This window comes from Lutra lutra, chromosome 7 (assembly GCF_902655055.1).
Source record: "Lutra lutra chromosome 7, mLutLut1.2, whole genome shotgun sequence".
NCBI classification, from domain to species: Eukaryota; Metazoa; Chordata; class Mammalia; order Carnivora; family Mustelidae; genus Lutra; species Lutra lutra.
This window is the reverse complement of record NC_062284.1, coordinates 98,593,938-98,614,111: the sequence shown is the minus strand read 5'-3', so window position 1 is coordinate 98,614,111 and position 20,174 is coordinate 98,593,938. Positions and strand designations below refer to the sequence as shown.

Sequence of the window (20,174 nt, the reverse complement as noted above, 5' to 3'; positions counted from 1 at the left end):
TGAGCCTATCAGCCTGAAAGTAATTAGTTCTTCATTCTCTCCAGCTCCGCCTCAGGCTTGGAGACAGATCTACAGGCAGGACCATCTATAATGATCTGGGCTCCGCAAGAAGTTGCTTGTTGAGTTCTTCTTTGGACCATGAAAGACTTTAGGTTGTACACTGATATTGTCCTGGAAATGACCTTTGATAATGTATGTGTGTGTATATATATACACATATAAATACATACGCATATGTGTGTGTGTATATATATATACTGTGCTAAGAATTGGCAACAACTGATAAGAAAGTAGTCCAAAACGATTCTGAGTATTCTTAGCTTTGTATCATGATACTTAACATGATGACATGTTATTAGCTTTGACTTGGCTGCGCCTTCTATTCCAAAAGATTTTTCATCCTCGTCCCCTGAACACAAGGGCAGAATGAAGCTCACGTCTGTTTCTTGTAGCTCACTGCCAGTTTTGGTTGGTGCTGCTGCTGCTCTTTCCTCAGTGGTTCCCAGCCACGGTCTTTGAAAATGTATTTTACTGTCTCTTCAAAACCTTTCTCCTGTTCTCTTATTAGTTTACTGTCTAGTGACTTCCTTCATGACAGCATTTGTCTTTATTCACTTACTGCTAAGTAACTCACCAAATTCAGGCATCTGTTCAATAATTTTGGCTACTCCAGCCAGTTTAATGATATCCTAAGACTCCCCGATGTATGTAGCTTCTTGCAAAGAGCTGACCCTGGGTTAAATACAAGTCCCAGCAGTATCTAATTCTTCTTATTTGGCTTTGATTCAAATGACAAGGAAGGACATCCCACTTCTGTTTACATTTTCTGTTTTCCTTTTTAACCCAAAACAATGCATTTGACGAGGCAGATGACTGTAACTGCCTAATTCATTCCGTAGTTTTATAGAAAACCATTCAGAATATAAAAGTAGTTCTGGACTAAATTGCAGTGAATCAGTTGCCTCACCACACAATAATCAAATCTGAGATGGAAGCATTCATTTTTTCTAATGAGTTCTATTAAATGTGTACCAATGCTTAATTAAACCACATCTGTAATCCTTCGTTCAGCATGGAATCACCACTGTTTCACATGAGACTGTTCTATGCTTAGTCTATTTTTTAAAATTTACTGTGTTCTGATTTTATAATTGACAGTGGAAATTTTATTTATAAATGGTATATCATTTATGGCATGTGCTATTTACATAAGCTGGCTTCTAAACACAACAAAAATTCATTTTTTTCCCAAATGCTGCATCATACACTGTTTATTTTAAAACTATTTCTAGTCAAGGTTATAGTTAAGAGTATAATGTTCAAACCAAACATACAGAAATCTACAAACAAGTTGGCATATCATTAATAGTAATAGAACCAGGGCGATTTCGGGGTAAAAATAAAGATCTGTTTTCATCCATATCTGATATTCTTTGTCACTACTTTCTAGATATAAACTGAATTTTGCACTTACGCTTTTTTTTGTTTTTGCACTTATACTTCTTTTTGATGTCCTTGAGCTCATAGAAGAGGTATCCAACATGTATGGGGGAATAAAAATTAGTTTCTAATTGACATGTTAAAATTTCCTATTTAAAGCAACCTTTTAATTTAAGCAAAAAAGAAGTATAACTGGGCTGGTCTTCATGATCATTTCCTCTGTTCTACTGTAGTTGGCAAAACTATTTGAATTCAGCCAAGTATTTATGTCTAGTTTTAATAAAACCCTAGACTAAGATTACAAAATAGACAAATTAGCCAAAGAAAGGCGTATGTTATGAAGAACACAGGAATGTAGGATCATGGAAATGCATGCAAATCCTGGGAAGTGATACAAATGCCTCAACAACCACTGACTGCCTTTCATAATTGACTCCACCAATGAATCTGAAATTTAGCTTTCAGTTTTTCATAATTGCACTGTTATGATAACATGCTTCAATAACTTTAAAGTAAAAGGTAACAGTAATATGAATTACTGATAAAGTACAATAAAGAGTATCTGTGTTGCATGTTTAAATCACTTAATTTTTTTAGTTTTTTAAATATATTTTTTAAAGATTTTATTTATCTGACAGAGAAAGAGACCACAAGTAGGGGAAGAGGCAGGGGGAGAAGCAGGCTCCCAGGTGAGCAGGGAGCCTGATGAGGGGCTGGATCCCAGGACCCTGGCATCATGACCTGAGCCTAAGGCAGATGCTTAACCTAATGAGCCACCCCGGCACCCCACCCTAAATCAGTTTAAAGAACTCTGTCGTCATCTACAACAAAAGTTATCGACATAGATATTTATATAAAATGAGGAATATATCAGAATTAAACTGCTACCTGCTTTCCATTTTTCTTAAAATGACTTAATGTGCATAGATTTTTACTTTCAACTTAGTAACTTCAGTGAGTCATGTCTGAATATTAATTTTCTACATGATGGACTCTCTGCTTCTGAAACATCATGATACAACATCCTTAAGGTCTGTTGATGATTATGTAATATTTACTGCTATTTAGGATCAACAATTTTAAATGATACTTTATATTGAAAGAAGACACTTGTTGAATATTATTATTTTACTTCAAGTCTAATTTTAGTTCCAGAGAAGGCAGTGCTGTCTTAAAGGTTTGGATAAGATTTTCTTTTTCTCTTATTCCAGGAAGATCACTTAACAACAAATACTTGAGGTTTCTGCAGAAAAAGAAGAAAAAAAAATTACTTCAGTTGGTCTTTACTCTTACAGCATTAAAACAGACTCCATTAAAGGCTTAAAAAAAAAAGTACACACAGAATGCATTTATATCACACTATACTATACTGTCAAAATGACTTTCAGAACAGCAATTTTAAGAGCGCTACTTTAAATGAAATTCATGCTAGGAACTAAGCCAGGCCTTGGGAAGTTTAGTTGTTCTGAATTATACCAATAATTCTAGCTGAATCTTTCCAAATACTATATATGTATTATAGCATAGAACTCATTTGCATGTGAAATATGAAAAATGAATCTTAATCTAGAAAGGGATAAAAATTAGGGAAGTTCTGAAAGGAACTTCATTAAAAAATGAAGACTCAAAGCCTCAACTAATGTAAGAGATAATCTACTGCTTTTGGTTCCAGTGTTTAAAACTTCTCTCCTAAAAAGAAATAAACTTAAAAAAAGCAGGGGGAGATGCCTGGCTGGCTTAGTCAGAAAAGCATGCAACTCTTGATCTTGAGATTGTGGGTTCAAACCCCACATTGGTTATAGAAATTACTAGAAAAGAGAAACTTAAAATTTCTCAAACTTCCTGTGATACTGAGGTTAGTGTGAGAACATGGGGAAAAAATGAAGAGGAAGCATAATAGCAAAATAAAAAGATGAAGAGGAAGCATAATAGCAAATGCCCACTGACCGCTTACTGGAGCAGGCACCACGCTAGGTGTCTTAATTACTATGAACAATAATTATTATAATTAATAAGGTTGTTATAGTCATGGCACCACAGTGCAGCAGCCACTCCAAAATATGAGTATTAAGTAAATACTTCTTTTTTAAAGAGATGTCCCCTAAGATAGGCAATAAAACATTAATGTATTAAGGTTGATAATTTTTTTTTTTTTAGATTTTGTTTATTTGACAGAGATCACAAGTAGACAGAGAGGCAGGCAGAGAGAGAGAGAAAGAGAGAGGGAAGCAGGCTCCCCGTTGAGCAGAGAGCCCGATGCGAGGCTCGATCCCAGGACCCTGAGATCATGACCTAAGCTGAAGGCAGCGGCTTAACCCACTGAGCCACCCAGGCGCCCCAAGGTTGATAATTTTAACTGTTTGAAAGTGTTACAGATGAAAGTTAAGTCATTTTATGTATTTTTCCAAATCAAAAAAGGTGCCACCTCTCAAATGTTTTATTTTTTTATTTTTATTTTTTTTTAAAGATTTTATTTATTTATTTGAGAGAGAGACAGTGAGAGAGAGCATGAGCTAGGAGAAGGTCAGAGAGAGAAGCAGACTCCCCGTGGAGCTGGGAGCCCGATGCGGGACTCGATCCCGGGACTCCAGGACCATGACCTGAGCCGAAGGCAGTCGTCCAACCAACTGAGCCACCCAGGCGTCCCTCAAATGTTTTAAATTCTAATTATTCAAGGCCCCTGGCTGGCTCAATCGATAGAGCATGCAACTCTTCATCTCAGGGTCGAGAATTCAAGCCCCACACTGCAGACGGAGTTTACTTAAAAAACTTTTTTTAGGGCGCCTGGGTGGCTCAGTGGGTTAAGCCGCTGCCTTCGGCTCAGGTCATGATCTCAGGGTCCTGGGATCGAGTCCCGCATCGGGCTCTCTGCTCAGCAGGGAGCCTGCTTCCCTCTCTCTCTCTCTCTCTCTGCCTGCCTCTCTGTCTACTTGTGATCTCTCTCTGTCAAATAAATGAGTAAAATCTTTGAAAAAAAAAACTTTTTTTAAATTTAAATTCTAATTATTCATTTTAACCTCATCATCAAGTTTCCATTTTGGCAGTGACCACCTACCTTAAGTGATATAATGCAATGATTCCTTTGTCTGTGATGTTCCCACATGAAATTATTTCCATTTCCAGTATGCTTTTTTGTAAATTTTCCAGTTTACCAAGTCTCTCCAAACAGTCATCCTCAATATAATGACACTTGCATAGTCTTATTTTTTCAACGTGCTGTAGGCCCTCTGGGAGATAAAAGGTACATTTTAAGAATCTCCTTTACCATTAAGATAACCAGCTGTCCTAGTTTGGCCAGGACTATTCTGGTTTTAGGACTGAAAATCCTATGTCCTGGGAAACCTCTTAGTCCCCTGGAGGGGGAAGACCTGGATGATGAGTTACCCCAATAACCATGCAAGATATTCACTATCCATGCTGTGCTAATGGACAGAACCATTCTGTAATCAGATGTTTCAAGTATTGGAGGAAAGAAATGCCCACACAAGTAGAAGCTGTAGGGTAGAATCATTCTTACATTACTAAGAGTTTCTCAAATGATGGAAATTTGACAAAGGTAGTTTGATAAACAAGGCCTTGAATTTTAAACCAATAAGCATGAAATAAAGGCATGTAGAGACAAGCTTAGTGAAGGGAGAAAGGAGAAGAAGGTGTTTGTAACCTCTATTTAATTTTAAAGAATCACACACAGGACTCAAGACTGGATGGTACTGGAAAGGGTAAAAAGGAACACACCTATGACTGTTAAATAGTGAGTCAACTGCAACAAGATGTCACTGCAAATCACCCACGTTTCCCATAAGCAAATGACAGGGTAGTTACCCAGATAATCAAATCCAATTCTCATGATACAGGACTCGGTGGCATCAATTGCCTGGATCTTGTATTTGTCCAGAGGTCCTGTTGGGAGGTGGTTGTAGTCCTTCTGCCACCTCTCCTGGCCATGGTAGCGCACCGTGGCCCCACAGCGTAGCAGCCACTCAGATGCTGCCCTATCGGGTCCCACGTCCTTGATGCGTTCATAATCTACTCTGTTGGCAAAAGAGCAAAAGCAGTTCATTTTTAGTATAATCACTAGCTGCTCAGCTTTAGTCGTCAGCATAAATATAGTACTTCAGCAACTTTTCCTTTCAGATGACTGAGGAGGGAGAGAAGTATGTTAGGAAGAGCCAGGTATGTAGGAGGGCTCTTCTCGCTCCCTTGTTTTTGTTTCCAAGTGAACTCAGTCAAGCTTATTATTTTTATATGGGTTTATCAGCCAGACATGAGTCTTCATTGATTCATATGTAGCACCAGGAGGTTCTCAGTAACCATGGATTGAGCAAATGACTATATTTGGTTATTGTTTTTATTAATGATAAAATATAAAAGGGACTAATTTTGAATCTATGTTCAAATTAATCTCATTAAGTGACTCTTATTAATTTCTACATATGCCCTTTCCTCTAGTGTTAATACTGTATTAAGCAATGAGATTAGTTTCATTACCTTCAAAATGGTATTTCTAAGCATGCCAGCCACTTTTTTGTTTTTTGTATTTTTTAAAAGATTTTATTTATTTGACACGGAGAGACAATACTTACTTATCACAAGTAAGCAGAGAGGCAGGCAGAGAGAGGGAAGCAGGCTCCCTGCTGAGCAGAGAGCCCAGAGACCCTGGGATTATGACCTGAGCCGAAGGCAGAGGCTTAACCCACTGAGCCACCCAGGCGCCCAATGCCACCCACTTTTTGAACAAGATGAGTCCCCTGGTAGTATTAAAAAGGCTAACTGTATCCCTTAAGAAGCCATAGAATATTCTAAAATTACATTTGCTGAGCTTTTTGGGTTACAAAAATAATATATTTTCATTTTAGAAAAAGTTGATAGGCATCAAAAGGACAAATAAAAAAATGACTGAAATCCTGCAACATAGTATTTTGTAATCGATTTTTCTGGTCTTTATTCAATGTCTGTGTGTATATTTTATTTGTTTTTAAACAAAATTAGGATCCTATTACCTACCTTGTACAAAAAAGCATTTGAAATACAAGAAATAACCAAATTAGCTACTGGGAACTTATCTAGCTGTAATAATGGCCATGTTTCTTCACTTCAGTTAGAGTAACTTACTTATTAAACACTGCATTCAACCAGCCCCAAAAGTTTCTGTAGTCACATGACCGTGGGGGTTTCGTTAAGCCACACAACTGCTGGGAAATTTTTCCAAACAGCATCACTTGATCTAGACACACAAAACAGTATTCATATTAGATCATTAGCTGGCAATCCGAGCCATACATCCAGTAACTTACTTTACAATTTCAAAGTCAGTGCCCTTGTGCCAATAAAGCTGATGAGTCATTTACCACTCAAAGTTAACAAGCAAGTCACTCCTGTCTCTGTTTCTTGGTTTCTTTGCTGCAGAAAAGAGGGGCTGGATTGGAGGGTCTCTAACATCCAGCCTTGATGTTAAGTTTCACTCTTCAACCCTCAGTTGGAGTCTGCCCACAGTATTGCCAGCAGATGTCCATCCAGTATTGCACTGACACAGCTGATGAAACCAATCAAAATGACAAACCGAAATCAGCTAGGGAGCAGAGTGCCGAGGTTAAAATGCTTGTAGCCAGGAAGGAAGAGTAGACATGAAAACAGACCTCTCTATGCCAAGGCTGCAAGTAGTACCACCAGAACAGTGCAAACACAGACCTGTCCAAGGGCAGCTAGGAAAGACTGGGCAAGTAACCTCACCTCGCTGACCCTTGCTTTTGTCACTTGTAAAATGAGATGATTTGCTCAGATGACTTCCAGCTGTAAAAAATTATAACCATGAGTTGAGAAAGTTTTCTTGCTCAGATTGGTTTCTGAGCCGAGTTTCAATCTAATTTATTTCAGTTCAAGCTTCTCTAGTAGTGAGCAGTATCAGGGGAAAACAAAAATAAATGAAATGTGGTTTCAACCTTTGAGTTACTGAAAAGTTAATGCAGGGTGGAGTGAGGTAAAGCAAGTTACCAGGTAGTTAAACGGTAGAACCTGAGAAATTCCTCAGAGTTCAAATAAGAATGGACCAGGATTTCAACAGGAGAAAGTATGTCAGCTGCTTAGCGGAGGCAGAAATGTTTAAGGCATGTTGTAGTTCAGTTTGGTGAGTACATGGGGATCCTGAGAAGGGGAGACAATCAATTTACACAGTCACATCAGGAAGCGTTTTTGCAAGATCAGCAAGGGACTTTGGACTGTCTGCTGGAGGCAGTTAGTTGGGTCACTGAGGTTTTAGCAAAGACAACTGGCATTGTTAGAGCTGTGCTTTGGAATACTACTTGGCCAACAGCATCAACGCTGAGGGTCCACAGAACGGAACAGTGAGACAGCTAACAATGGCTTTAACTACATGTGCCCATGGGAAAGGACCAAGTGGGGCAAGGATGGGAATGACCATTACAGAATGGATTCCACATGGCTCAGTGAGATGCGGAGGCAAGGGCCAGAATAGTTGAAAAGGACACTAAGTTTTGTTCCCAGGTCAAGGGTTAGATGGTGATGTCATTAACAGAAGTCAGTATCAGGAGGACAGGTTATATATAGGTTTCCCCCACCTCCACCCCCAGCTTTTCATATTCAAAATATGAAGTGTTAGCAGAACTTCTAAGTGGAGATAACCAACAAATCATTAGAATCAAAGTCACAAAATGGGACAACAGGAATGAACTTAGACCACCTAGACCATCCAGAGATGAGGAAACTGAAGCCCTAATATTAAGTAACTTGCTGACATCATAAATCCCTTCCGGAACAAGGTGGGATATTAATACATGCGTGTATTTAAAAGGTCTTATTTAATGTTTCATGGCTAATTGGTGGCAGCACTGAAACTGGAACTTAGTTCTCCCTCCTTCCAGTCCAGGGCTTTTTCCTCAGTCCCAGATGGTATTAGAACTGGGGAAAAAGAAGACTAGAGAGAGGCCTGAGTGAGAACCACCTTAGAGCCAAGAAGTGACTGAAGATGTTGAGGTTCTAGAACAATGAGAGATGAGATCTGTGGACAGAACCTGGGATCATCTCCCCTCTTCATCTCTTTTAAGGTTTTATTTGACAGAGAAAGAGTGCACAAGCAGGCAGAGAGGCAGGCAGAAGGAGAGGGAGAAGCAGGCTCCCCGCTGACCAGAAAAGCCAGATGTGGGGTTTGATCCCAGGACCCCAGGATCATGACCTGAATGGAAGGCAGACACTAACAAACTGAGCCACAAAGGCACTCCTCTTCATTTCCTTGCTACAGTCATCTGCCTTCATTCCTGAAAACCTTCCCCATGCTATCAATCTCTTGTTCTTAGCCCTTCCTAGCTTTTTTTGGAAAATTCTCTCCACCTGTGACCACTTTTTAAAAAAAGATTATTTATTTATTTATTTATTTGATAGATGGAGATCACAAGTAGGCAGAGAAGCAGGTAGAGAGAGAAAAGGAAGCAGGCTTCTTGCTGAGCAGAGAGCCCAATGTGCGGCTCCATCCAAGGACTCTGGGATCATGACCTGAGCCAAAGGCAGAAGCTTTAACCCATTGACTGGGCCACCCAGGCGACCCCTGTGACCACCTTTGATAACTCGACTGGCTGTCAATTTCACTTATCTGGGTTCTCTAGCTTCATTATAGGCTCTTCTATTTACCATCCCTCCCCACCCCACATCCCCATCCTGTCTGTAGAAATTTTACTCAACCTCAAGACCTCATTCATCATCCATCCATCCTCAGTAAGTATTTACTGAATGTCTGCTATACTCAGTGCCAGAGATACAATGGTAGGATTACAAAAACAACAAAGGAGAGACACAGAAAGACAAGGTTCCTTGTCCTCACAGAATGTATAGTCTAATGAAGAAGACAGACAACATAAAAACAAATAAACATGCAATATGTCTTAATAGAGGTATGAACAAGTTCTGTGAAAGCCTAGAGGAGGGAGTAAAGAGAAGGCTTCACACTAGAGATGTCTTTTGAGATGGGTCTTAAAGGATAATTAAGGGTTTTGAGTTGGGCAGAAAAAAAGAAAGGTATGCAGACCAAAAAGGACTTCAAGGATCACATCTTATTCATTGCCATTTTTCTTAGCACCTAGCACACTGCCATCCCCCTGATGCAAGAGTTTTATAAATATTTGCTAATTAGTAATCTTTAATGGTTGGTATATTTCCATAGAGACAGATAAAACCAGGGAGACTGTTATTAAACGGGTAAATTAGAGTGGTCTCTGAAAACTGAGTACTTTTACTTGATTCATTTTGGTTCACCTTATAATTCAGCTTAAAGGAAAGATAAAATTTACACTCACTATGATCTCTAAAAATATTAGATGTTATATTTAAAATAATTTAAACATGACTATAAAAACTTTACTTGGCAATAAAGGTAAGAAAGTAAATTGGTAGGTTTTACATTCTCAACTGCCCCTGTGCTAATTGCTTTTAGAAATTTCAGATGAATTGAAGCTGCTGCCTCTGGGAATGTTTTCTATAAAGGAAAGAGGAGACCTCTAGTGGTGAGTTGGTGAATTTAGCTGTAACGATTGGGAAAAAAAATGTTAACAGCAAGTTTAAAAAAGTCACTACTAGGGACGCCTGGGTGGCTCAGTTGGTTGAGCAGCTGCCTTTGGCTCAGGTCATGATCCCAGCGTCCTGGGATTGAGTCCCACATCGGGCTCCTTGCTCATCGGGGAGCCTGCTTCTCCCTCTGCCTCTGCCTGCCATTCTGTCTGCCCGTGCTTGCTTTCTCTCCCTCTCTCTCTCTGACAAATAAATAAAATCTTAAAAAAAAAAAAAAGTCACTACTAAATTATTGCTTCAATAAATAATTAAGAAATTAAAATCATTTTAAAAAGCTCCTTCTTACTATCAGAACCTGGCTTAGGACAAATGTTTCTAAAAATTGCAATTATGCTTGTAACTTAGAGAAGGGCAGATCCCTGTGTCTAATTCAAAGTAAGATATACACAAAATGTTTCTGAGTAGGTTTGGTTGAGTTCCCATTTACCTAAAAACAGTAAGGTTTTTGTTTTTTTTTTTTAAGTGGAAGTTCTGTTTTTACTTATCTAGACTATTAAGAGTGATGGCTAATTAAGTGGTTCAGAAGACTGAACTAAAGAACTAACTCTTTTTTTTTTTTAAGAACTAATTCTTGAAGGTAAATAAAATTTGGAGGGATGGGGTGGTACTGGAACTGGGCAGATCCTCCCCCAAATTACAGCAACACCTCACTGCAAATCAGTGACTCCAATTCTTATTCTTGAGGTGTGTAAAGTCTAATGAACTAGAATTGAAGAAATCATTAGGAATTGGAAGCAAAGGGGCGCCTGAGTGGCTCAGTGGGTTAAGCCTCTGCCTTCAGCTACGGTCATGATCTCAGGGTCCTGGAATCGAGCCCACATCGGGCTCCCTGCTCAGTGGGGAGCCTGCTTCTGCCCCTCTCTCTGCCTGCCTCTCTGCCTACTTGTGACCTCGGTCTGTCAAATAAATAAATAAATAAATCTTAAAAAAAAAAAAAAAGGAATTGGAAGCAAAATTCCCTAAAGCCATTCCTAGGCCAACATCACGTGGGGCTCACTGAAGTAACACCTTACAGGTTCTGACATACATGGAAGATGAACATGAATTCTCAGCTAAGGGTGGTGTCATACCAAAGACATTATGGGGATGTATGAATGAATGTAAGGTGAGCTCTTGATTTGAAATTACTTAATTGAAACAAATCAATGTACAGGTAAACCTAGGGGAGAGGGTAAACAGGAAAAAATTCTATACAAGAGCAGGTGTATTGTGAGTTACTTTACCTTGTTAAACTAAGAAGTATGTACTCAAACTCACACAGTAAACAAGTCACTACTTTGGGTTCAACTGGCCCATGAAAGTCTGACCACAGACCATAGAAATGTATAATTCTGTATTTAACCTAGTTACAAACTGACTATGTGCTGTGCAAACTAAAAAATAACCATCTCCACTACATATCTATCAGCATGGCTAAAATAAAAAATAGTGACAACACCAATTACTGATGGTAAGTAGACACCAGATCACTCAAACATTGCTGCTGGGAATGTATAAAGGTACAGCCACTTTGGAAAACAGTTTAGCAATTTTTTACCAAACTAAACATGCGCTTATCATATGTATGACACAGCAACTGGACTCTTGGGCATTTATCCCATAGAAACAAAAACAGGTTCACACAAAAAGCAATAAACTGATGTTCATAGAGGCTTTACTCCAAAGAGCTGAGGACTAGAACAACTGAGTTGTCCTTCAATGGGTGAATGTTCAACCTATTGTGGTACATCCATACCATGAAATACTACTCAGCAATAATGAATAAACCTTTGATACATACAACAATTTGGATGGATTTAAAGGGATTATGCTGAGTAAAAAAGAGCTAATTCCAAAAAAGTGATATACTTTATAATTCTGTTTATAGGACATTTTTGAAATGACAAAATTTTAGAAAGGGAGAACAGATTGGGAGGGGGTGCCCTGAAGAAGAGAAGTATAGTTATAAAAGGGCACCGGGAGGAATCCCTTGTGGTGATGGAAGTGTGCTGTAGCTTGACTGTGGTGGCAACACAACAATCTACACACGTGGTAAAAATTACATAGAACCAGGGCAGCTGGGTAGCTCAGTCGTTTAAGTGTCTGCCTTCTGCTCAGGTCATGATCCCAGAGTCGTGGGATCCCATCAGACTCCCTGCTCAGCGGGGAGCTTGCTTCTCCCTCTACCTCTGCCTGTCACTCCCCCTGCTTTTGCTCTGTCACCAAATAAAAAAATAAATAAAATCTTAAAATAAAAAAACCAAAAAAAATACATAGAACCAAATACACACATGTAAAACTGCGGAAATAATATCACCGGGATGTGTCAATGTCAGTTTCCCGGTTATGATACTGTACTATATTTTCACAAGATGTTAGCATTGGGGGAGATTGGGTAAAGGGTATACAGGATCTCTATTGTTCCTTACAGCTGTATGGGATTCTACAATGATCTCAAAACAAAAAGTTGAATTTAACAAATAACCATCTCTTATTTTCTTCCCATTTGTGAAAAGCAAGTAACATTCTACATTGTTTTCACAAATAAAAGTCAACTGTCCCAGAAGTAAAATCATTTAAACATAATAAAAGCAGTAATTTATTCAGTTCACCCTTGAGCAACCATCCCCCCCAGCTGCTGAAATCTGCATAGAAGTTCTGACCTTTCAAATTTAACAGACTCCTGTTTGATTAGAAGCCTAGCAACATAGCTAACACATATTTTGCATGTCATATGTATTATATACTGTATTTTTTTTTTTTAATGTGACAGAGAGAGAGATCACAAGTAGGCAGAGAGGCAGGCAGAGAGAGAGGGGGAAGCAGGCTCCCCGCTGAGCAGAGAGCCCGATATGGGGCGATATGGGGCTCGATCCCAGGACCCTGAGATCATGACCTGAGCCGAAGGCAGTGGCTTAACCCACTGAGCCACCCAGGCGACCCTATACTGTATTTTTTTTTTTTTTAAGATTTTATTTTTTATTTATTTGACAGGGAGAGATCACAAGTAGACAGAGAGGCAGGCAGAGAGAGAGAGAGAGAGGGAAGCAGGCTCCCTGCCGAGCAGAGAGCCCGATGCGGGACTCGATCCCAGGACCCTGAGATCATGACCTGAGCCGAAGGCAGTGGCTTAACCCACTGAGCCACCCAGGCGCCCCTATACTGTATTTTTTTTTTTTTAAAGATTTATGCATTTGAAACAGAGCGAGGTTAGCACCAGCCAGACGAAGAAGAGGGAGAGTGAAAGGGAGAATGGAGCTCTCCGCTGAGCAGAGAGTCCAATGTGGGGCTCATCCCAGGTCCCTGGGATCATGACCTGAGCTGAAGGCAGATGCTTACCCAACCAAGCCACTCAGGCGCCCCTATATACTGTATTTTTATAATAAGGTAAACTAGAGGGGGGCCTGGGTGGCTCAGTGGGTTAAAGCCTCTGCCTTCCGCCCAGTCATGATCACAGGGTCTTGGGATGGAGCTCGGCATCAGGCTCTCTGCTCAGTGGGGAGCTTGCTTCCTCTGCTCTCTCTCTCTCTGCCTGCCTCTCTGCCTACTTGTGATCTCTGTCAAATTAAAAAAAAAAAAATAATAATAAGGTAAACTAGAGAAAATAAAATGTTAAGAAAACCCCAAGGAGGGGCGCCTGGGTGGCTCAGTGGGTTAAAGCCTCTGCTTTAATGATCCCGGGGTCCTGGGATCGAGCCCCACATCGGGTGCTCTGCTCAGCGGGGAGCCTGCTTCCTCCTCTCTCTGCCTGCCTCTCTGCCTGCCTCTCTGCCTACTTGTAATCTCTGTCTGTCAAATAAATAAAATCTTAAAAAAAAAAAAAAAGAAAAAAGAAAAACCCAAGGAAAATACATTTACAGTACTACACCGTATTTATTGAAAAAGATCTGCCTGTAAATGGACCAGAATAGTTCAAACCCATGCTCTTCAAGGGTCAACTGTACTTCCCTGTGCTAAACACCCACGAGCCTTTTCTCGTACTCCATACAAGAGCCCTCTGAGAGGGACACGGCTTGTACTCCTGGTCCACAGAGGAGGATCTGAGGCAAAGAGGCGAAATGACTTTCCCAAGCCACCAGACTAATACCTGGAACCAAATTCAAACAAAATTCTATAAGCAATACAGTTTTTAACATTCTACTTTTGTTCTGTTCAGTTGTTCTGACCCTAAAAATTAAAAACTGCCATCAAGCACGGAGGACAGGTGTGGAACTGCCATGGGAACAGTGAATGAAACTTAATGATCAGATGGTCACTTGGGGATGACACAGCCCACCTCCCTCACCTTACAGATGAGGAAACGGGGTGAAGAGACCGGTACAAGTGAGTCGCTGTACCCAGCCCTGCGCAGCATATTTAAAACCGTATCTCGACCCAGTATTTAAGGAGACAGACTGCTAAATAATAGCAGAGAGGACACCGCCGGGAGCCCCGCAAAAACAAGGCCAGAAGACTACAGGCTGCCAGGCGTTGCCGTGACCAAGAGCCTCCGTCCGGAGCCAGGGCCAGGGCTGGACAGCCAGCAATCCTCCATGGGCACTTGGCCTGGCGGGGGTCAGGATGGAAACCTGCGGTGGCCAGCAGCGGGCGGGGGCCGGGCCGAGCGGGAAGCAGGGAGGCCGCTGGACCCGCCCATAGGAGAGTTTTCAACCCCCCTGTCACGCCCCGACTTTCTCCCAAAGTCCAGAGGACGCTGAGCGGTGAACACCGAGGACGCACGACTTGACAGGCCAGCTTTCCAGTCGACCCAGCCGTGGGAGAAGGAAAAGGGCAGAGCGTAACTACCACCCTAGACCCGCCTCGCTCAAGGCCTAGCTCCTCTACTCACAGGTCCGGAGGAAGGGAGGGAGCGAGGGAGCGAGCCAGCGTGCCGCACGTCTACGGCGCCGCTGGCCTGCCCTTCGCCCTCCGCCGCGCGCGTCCATTGGCCACTGGCACCGCCCTCACGTGGGGCGTCGGTGAGCGCCTCATTGGCCCCTGAGTGGGGGGCGGGGCTAGACAGCGCGGGGAGCCGCGGAGCGTCGGGCTGCAGTGGGCGGAGCTGGAGGCTGAGGGAGGGCGGGAGAGGGGGCGCAGGCGATGGTGCTGGTGCTGCGTTACCTGAGGGGTGCTTGCGGCCGGGTCCGCGGGGGTCTCCCCGGGGGCTTCGCTGCGGCGTGCCGGCCGGCGCCGGGGAGGCCCTGGCCGCTGTGCCAAGGTGGCCGTAGAGCCAGCACCCGGTGAGTAGCCGCTGGCCTGCCCTTGTCGCTTGTGCTACTACTGCTTCTTTCCGAGGTGCCTCTTGCTGGACCTGTGCCCCTGCTCTACTTCCCTGTCCCGGGCGTGAGAGAAGGTCAAGATCCTGTAGATCCCAGGCGTTCCCTTGTAGGATTCATTCGTTGTGTTGCGTGCCGGATGCAGAACAAGGCAGCGATGAGTAGAGAGGTCTAGAGCAGTTCTGGTTTTGAATAGCACCCCTCCACTTCCTATTCAGTCCTTGGGTGGGTTACTATAGCTCCTTAAAGGCTCAGTTGTGAGTAGGATCCTAGTCTTGCCTGTAGGTGGTCGTTTTGAGGCTTAAAGGACCCACCACACGAAGCAATCAAATAAACTGTTTATTTGCTGGCATCCCTGGTGTTGCTTGGAAGACCGGGACCAGTTCTTAAATCAGTCGGTTCCTGGCAAATACTGCATAGAGTTGCCCCTGTGAGAAGCAGCTCAGTTGCTAATCAAAGCTTGCACAAGTGAGTGTCCTGTGATTTGAAGTTTGGAGGTCACATTAAAAACCACCGTCTTTCTCTGCTTTCTGGAGAGGGCGTGGCTTATGCTAAGGCTTTAAAGCTGGAAAGCTCTTGGCTATTTCCAGAACTAGAAGGTGGTGTCTTCTACTGAGTGGGACTGTTCTTCGTGGAACAGAGATGGTGTGGAATGACACTGGAGAGAGGCTACATCACAGCAGGCTTTTTATTTTATTTTACCCACATGGAATTTTATTCTAAGAGCATTGGGAGACTTTCAAAGGATTTTTAAGAAGAGGGAGTGATTAAATGTTGAGGTTTCAAAAGTTGACTGGCTGCTGTGTGTTAGTGGTTTGGAGGGAGGTTAGAGTGGGATAGGACTTTTGAGTCATGGTGGGTGAGCGTAGACAATTATTTTGGGATTGCTTTTCTTAAGGGAGGAAAAGTAGGGTTAGGGCGCCTGGGTGGCTCAGTGGGTTAAGCCGCTGCCTTCGGCTCAGGTCATGATCTCAGGGTCCTGGGATCGAGTCCCGCATCGGGCTCTCTGCTCAGCAGGGAGCCTGCTTCTCTCTCTCTCTGCCTGCCTCTCTACCTACTTGTGATCTCTGTCTGTAAAATAAATAAATAAATAAAAAAGTAGGGTTAGTGAAGGTTTTGTTTATACTTTTTATTTTGAAATAATTATAGGTCCATGGGAAGTTGCACAAAAACCCCACAAAAAGCAAATCCCAGGGGCGCCTGGGTGGCTCAGTGGGTTAAAGCCTCTGCCTTCGGCTCAGGTCATGATCTCAGGGTCCTGGGATCGAGCCCCGCATCGGGCTCTCTGCTCAGCGAGGAGCCTGCTTTCTCCTCTCTCTCTCTGCCTGCCTCTCTGCCTACTTGTGATCTCTGTCTGTCAAATAAATCAATAAAATCTTTAAAAAAAAAAAAAAAAAAGAAGCAAATCCCAAACCAGTGTTTGTATACCCTTCAGCCAATTTACCCCAATGATAGCATCTTACCTAACTACAGTATAGTATCAAGACTAGGAAATTGAGATTGGCACAATCCACATACCTTGTTCAGATTTCATCAGCTTTTATATGCATTCATTTGTGTGTTTCTATTCAATTTAATCGTGTTAATTTGTGTAACTGCCACCATAAAATACAGAAATGTTTCATTACCACAGAGACATCTCTTGTGTTACCAGTCCCTTTATTTATTTATTTTCAAAGATTTTATTTATTTGACAGACAGAGATCACAAGTAGGCAGAGAGGGAGGCAGAGGGAGAGAGAGAGGAGGGAGCAGGCTCCCTGTGAGCAGAGAGCCCAATGTGGGGCTGGGTCCCAGGACCCAGGACCCTGAGCTGAAGGCAGAGGCTTTAACCCACTGAGCCACCCAGGCACCCCTACCAGTCCCTTTATATTCACATCCCATCTTCTCCACTCTTCCTAACTTGGCAATCACTAATCTATTCTCTAGCTCTAAAATTTTGTCATTTTGAGAATGTTCTATAAGTGGAGTCACACAGTATATAACCTTTTGAGATTGGCTTTTTTCACACAGCATGATGTCTTTGAGATTCATCCAAGGTGTTCCCTATTATGAAAGTGGGTTCCTTTTCACTGTTGAGTAGTGTTCCATGGTACGGATGTAATACAGTTTGACCATTTACCAGTTGAAGGATATCTGGACTATTTATAATTTTGGACTATTATTATTAAAGCTGCTGTGAACATTTAAGTACAGGTTTTTATACGAACATAGGTTTTTATTTTTCTGAGATAAATGCCCAAGAGTGTAGTTGCTAAGACATGTTTAGTTAGTATATGCTTGATTTTTTTTCATTGTGGGGATGGTTTTTATTCTATTTATTTTAAAATATATTTATTTATTTATTTATTTATTTGAGAGAGCACAAGGAGGCGGGGAAGTGCAGAAGGAGAAGCAGACTCTGCTGAGCAGGGAGCCCAGCGCAGGGCTCCATCCCAGGATCCAGGGATCATGACCTGAGCCGAAGTCATATACCTAACCAACTGAGCCACCCAGGCGCCCCTGTAGACAGGTTTTTTAATGTAGAGCCATGAAAGGAATATCAATTGTGAAATATTGAGTATTGATTTATAAAAGAAAAGTACACCAGCGCTTCCCAAGGAAGTATAAAACATGAAGTCATGCACCTGGGATTCAGGTTCTGAATATTAGAATTTCCCTTACAGAAAGACTTGAGATGAGTAGAGTCCATATTTGGGACTCAAAAAGAGACCATTATATCCTTTAATATCTTCAGCAATCCAAAGAATGGCCTGAGGAAGAGTGGGAGACCAATAATGTGGCCCAAATTGGGTAAGATATAAGCCCAAAGATCTGTTTTTCCTATATACAAGTGACAACAGAACAAAGGAAGTTGTGCCACCGTCAAGGCCGACAGCAATTATCTGACTGGAGTGGAGTGTGTTACACAATGGCAGATTTATGTTTAGTTTTTGAAGAAACTGCTATACTCTTTTTCCAGGGTGGCTGTACTATTTTACATTCCTCCCAGAGGTGTGTGAGTGGTCCAGTTCCTCCTCATTCTCACTAGCATTTAGTGCTACCATTTTTTTTTTTTAATTTTAGCCATTCTAATAGGGGTGTAGGGATATCTTACTGTAGTTTTAATTCGCTTTTCCCTAATGACTAATGGTAGTGAACATCTTTTGATGTGCTTGTTTGCCATTTATATATCTTTCCTCTTTGATGAAATGTTTTGTTCATATCTTTTGCCCATTTAAAAAAAAATTTATTTTTTTCAATGTTCCAAAATTCATTGTTTATGCAGCACACCCAGTGCTCCATGCAATACGTGCCCTCCTTAATATCCACCACCAGGCTCAACCAACCCCCCACGCACTCTCCTCCAAAACCCTCAGTATATTTCTCAGAGTCCACAGTGTCTCATGGTTTGTCTGCCCCTCTGATTTCCCCCAACTCCCTTCTCCGCTCCTTCTCCCAGGGTCCTCCGTGTTAACTAAATGGTTTATATGAGAGTTCTTTATATAGTCCAGATGTGAATCCTTTGTCAGATATGTGGTTTGCAAGTATTTTCTCCCCATTTGTTAGTTGTCTTCTTATCCTCTTAACAAGATCTTTTGCAGAACAAAATTTTTAATTTTGATGAAGTGCAGTTTATCAAATTTTTTTATATGGATCATGTTTTTGGTGTCTTCTACTTCACTTAGTGCTAGGTTTTCTCCTAGAAGTTTTATGGTCAATATTTGATGATATAAAATGTTTATTGTAAATTTTTAGAAATTAGAATACTGGTGGTTCCTCGCTGGCTCAGCTGGTAGAGCATGTGACTCTTAATCTCCGAGTCGTGAGTTCAAGATCCACTTTGAGCATGGAGCCAGTTAAAATTAAAAGACAAGAACAACAAAAAACAAAAATAATTTAAAAAATCAGAATGATGGTATTGTGGGCATGTTTTATAGAGGCCTTTTAGAAACAACATAATAAAATATTTACAGATAATGTTTAGGATTTGCATCAAAATAATTTAATTTAGGAAGAGCTGAAATAGGTGCGGTGTAGAAAAGGCAAGATTGGCCCTGTTCCTGTCAGACTAGATTTTTGGGCCCATGAGGTAAGTGCTAAAGGTAGACATTTCTGCTCCTCATTGCTGAATTAGATAGACTATACATGCCCTTCCTAATTTTTTTCTTTTAAAGATTTTATTAGCCTGCACTCACAAGCAGCGGGAGGAGTACAAGAGGGGGGAAGGAGAGAGAATCCTCAAGCAGACTCCCTGCTAAGCACGGGGCTCAATCCCTGGACCCTGAGATCACAACCTGAGCTGAAACCAAGAGTCGGATGCTTAACAGACTAAGCCACCCAGGTGCTCCTGCACTTGAATTTCAAATGAGTAAATGGTAGAGCAGAATTTGAAGCCTAACAGAGTAATGGATCCTAGGACTCTGGGATCATGACCTGAGTCATGAAGGCAGTGGCTTAGCCAACTGAGCCACCCAGGTGCCCCAATGCCTCTAATTCTTAAAGGTTTTTTCTGTTAAGAAGCCAATAGCGTAAGGCCCAAGAAATATTTGATTTTCATGATTACAAATTCATAGTTTAATTGTTCACTGATGGTGAAAATTATGCACATGAAGTTTTAGAAGATCTACTATAAACATGCATTACTTTAAAGGTGACTTTCTCTTAAAGCTCATTTGATGTAGTCATTATCGGTGGCGGAATTGTGGGCCTTGCCTCTGCCAGAGCACTCATCCTGCGACATCCAGCACTTTCCATTGGTGTTCTGGAAAAGGAGAAAGATTTAGGTATGTATGATATCGTTGTGGCTCTTTGGGCTTAATCTGCTCATTTTTTCAGTCCTGCATCTTTCATGTTGAATGTTGATGTTAGTATCCTAATTAGGGTTCTCCATAAAGCAGAGCCTGGGACTAGAACTTGAGCATAGGTGATTTATTTGAGAGTCTGT

General features: G+C 41.6%; 2 protein-coding genes across 10 annotated transcripts in view; one reads left to right on the top strand and one right to left on the bottom strand.

Annotated features, from left to right (window-relative positions):
* Nucleotides 1–1,054: 1,054 nt before the first annotated feature.
* DMAC2L (distal membrane arm assembly component 2 like) lies at nt 1,055–14,932 on the bottom strand. Of its 8 annotated transcripts, none has more exons than XM_047736247.1 (6): nt 14,822–14,923; nt 7,129–7,230; nt 6,553–6,664; nt 5,263–5,471; nt 4,496–4,667; nt 1,055–2,683 (listed from the first exon to the last, which is right to left on the bottom strand). In XM_047736247.1, the coding sequence occupies exons 1-6, from the start codon at nt 14,916–14,918 to the stop codon at nt 2,569–2,571; spliced, it is 807 nt and encodes a 268-aa protein (XP_047592203.1). In that variant the 5' UTR covers nt 14,919–14,923; the 3' UTR covers nt 1,055–2,568. The 8 variants fall into 8 exon arrangements, with proteins under 8 accessions (XP_047592203.1, XP_047592204.1, XP_047592207.1 ...); XM_047736248.1 differs by having other exon boundaries at nt 7,171–7,230; XM_047736251.1 differs by lacking the exon at nt 14,822–14,923 and adding an exon at nt 14,279–14,297.
* Nucleotides 14,933–14,993: 61 nt separating this feature from the next.
* The window catches only part of L2HGDH (L-2-hydroxyglutarate dehydrogenase), a 45,240-nt gene continuing 40,059 nt past the window's right edge, over nt 14,994–20,174 (top strand). The window contains exons 1-2 of one of the 2 annotated variants that reach the window (XM_047736243.1): nt 14,994–15,212; nt 19,898–20,013. In XM_047736243.1, coding sequence (XP_047592199.1) covers nt 15,073–15,212; nt 19,898–20,013 — 256 coding nt within the window. In that variant the 5' untranslated portion in view covers nt 14,994–15,072. The remainder of the gene's footprint in view (nt 15,213–19,897; nt 20,014–20,174) is intronic. The other variant, XM_047736242.1, reaches the window with a different exon arrangement.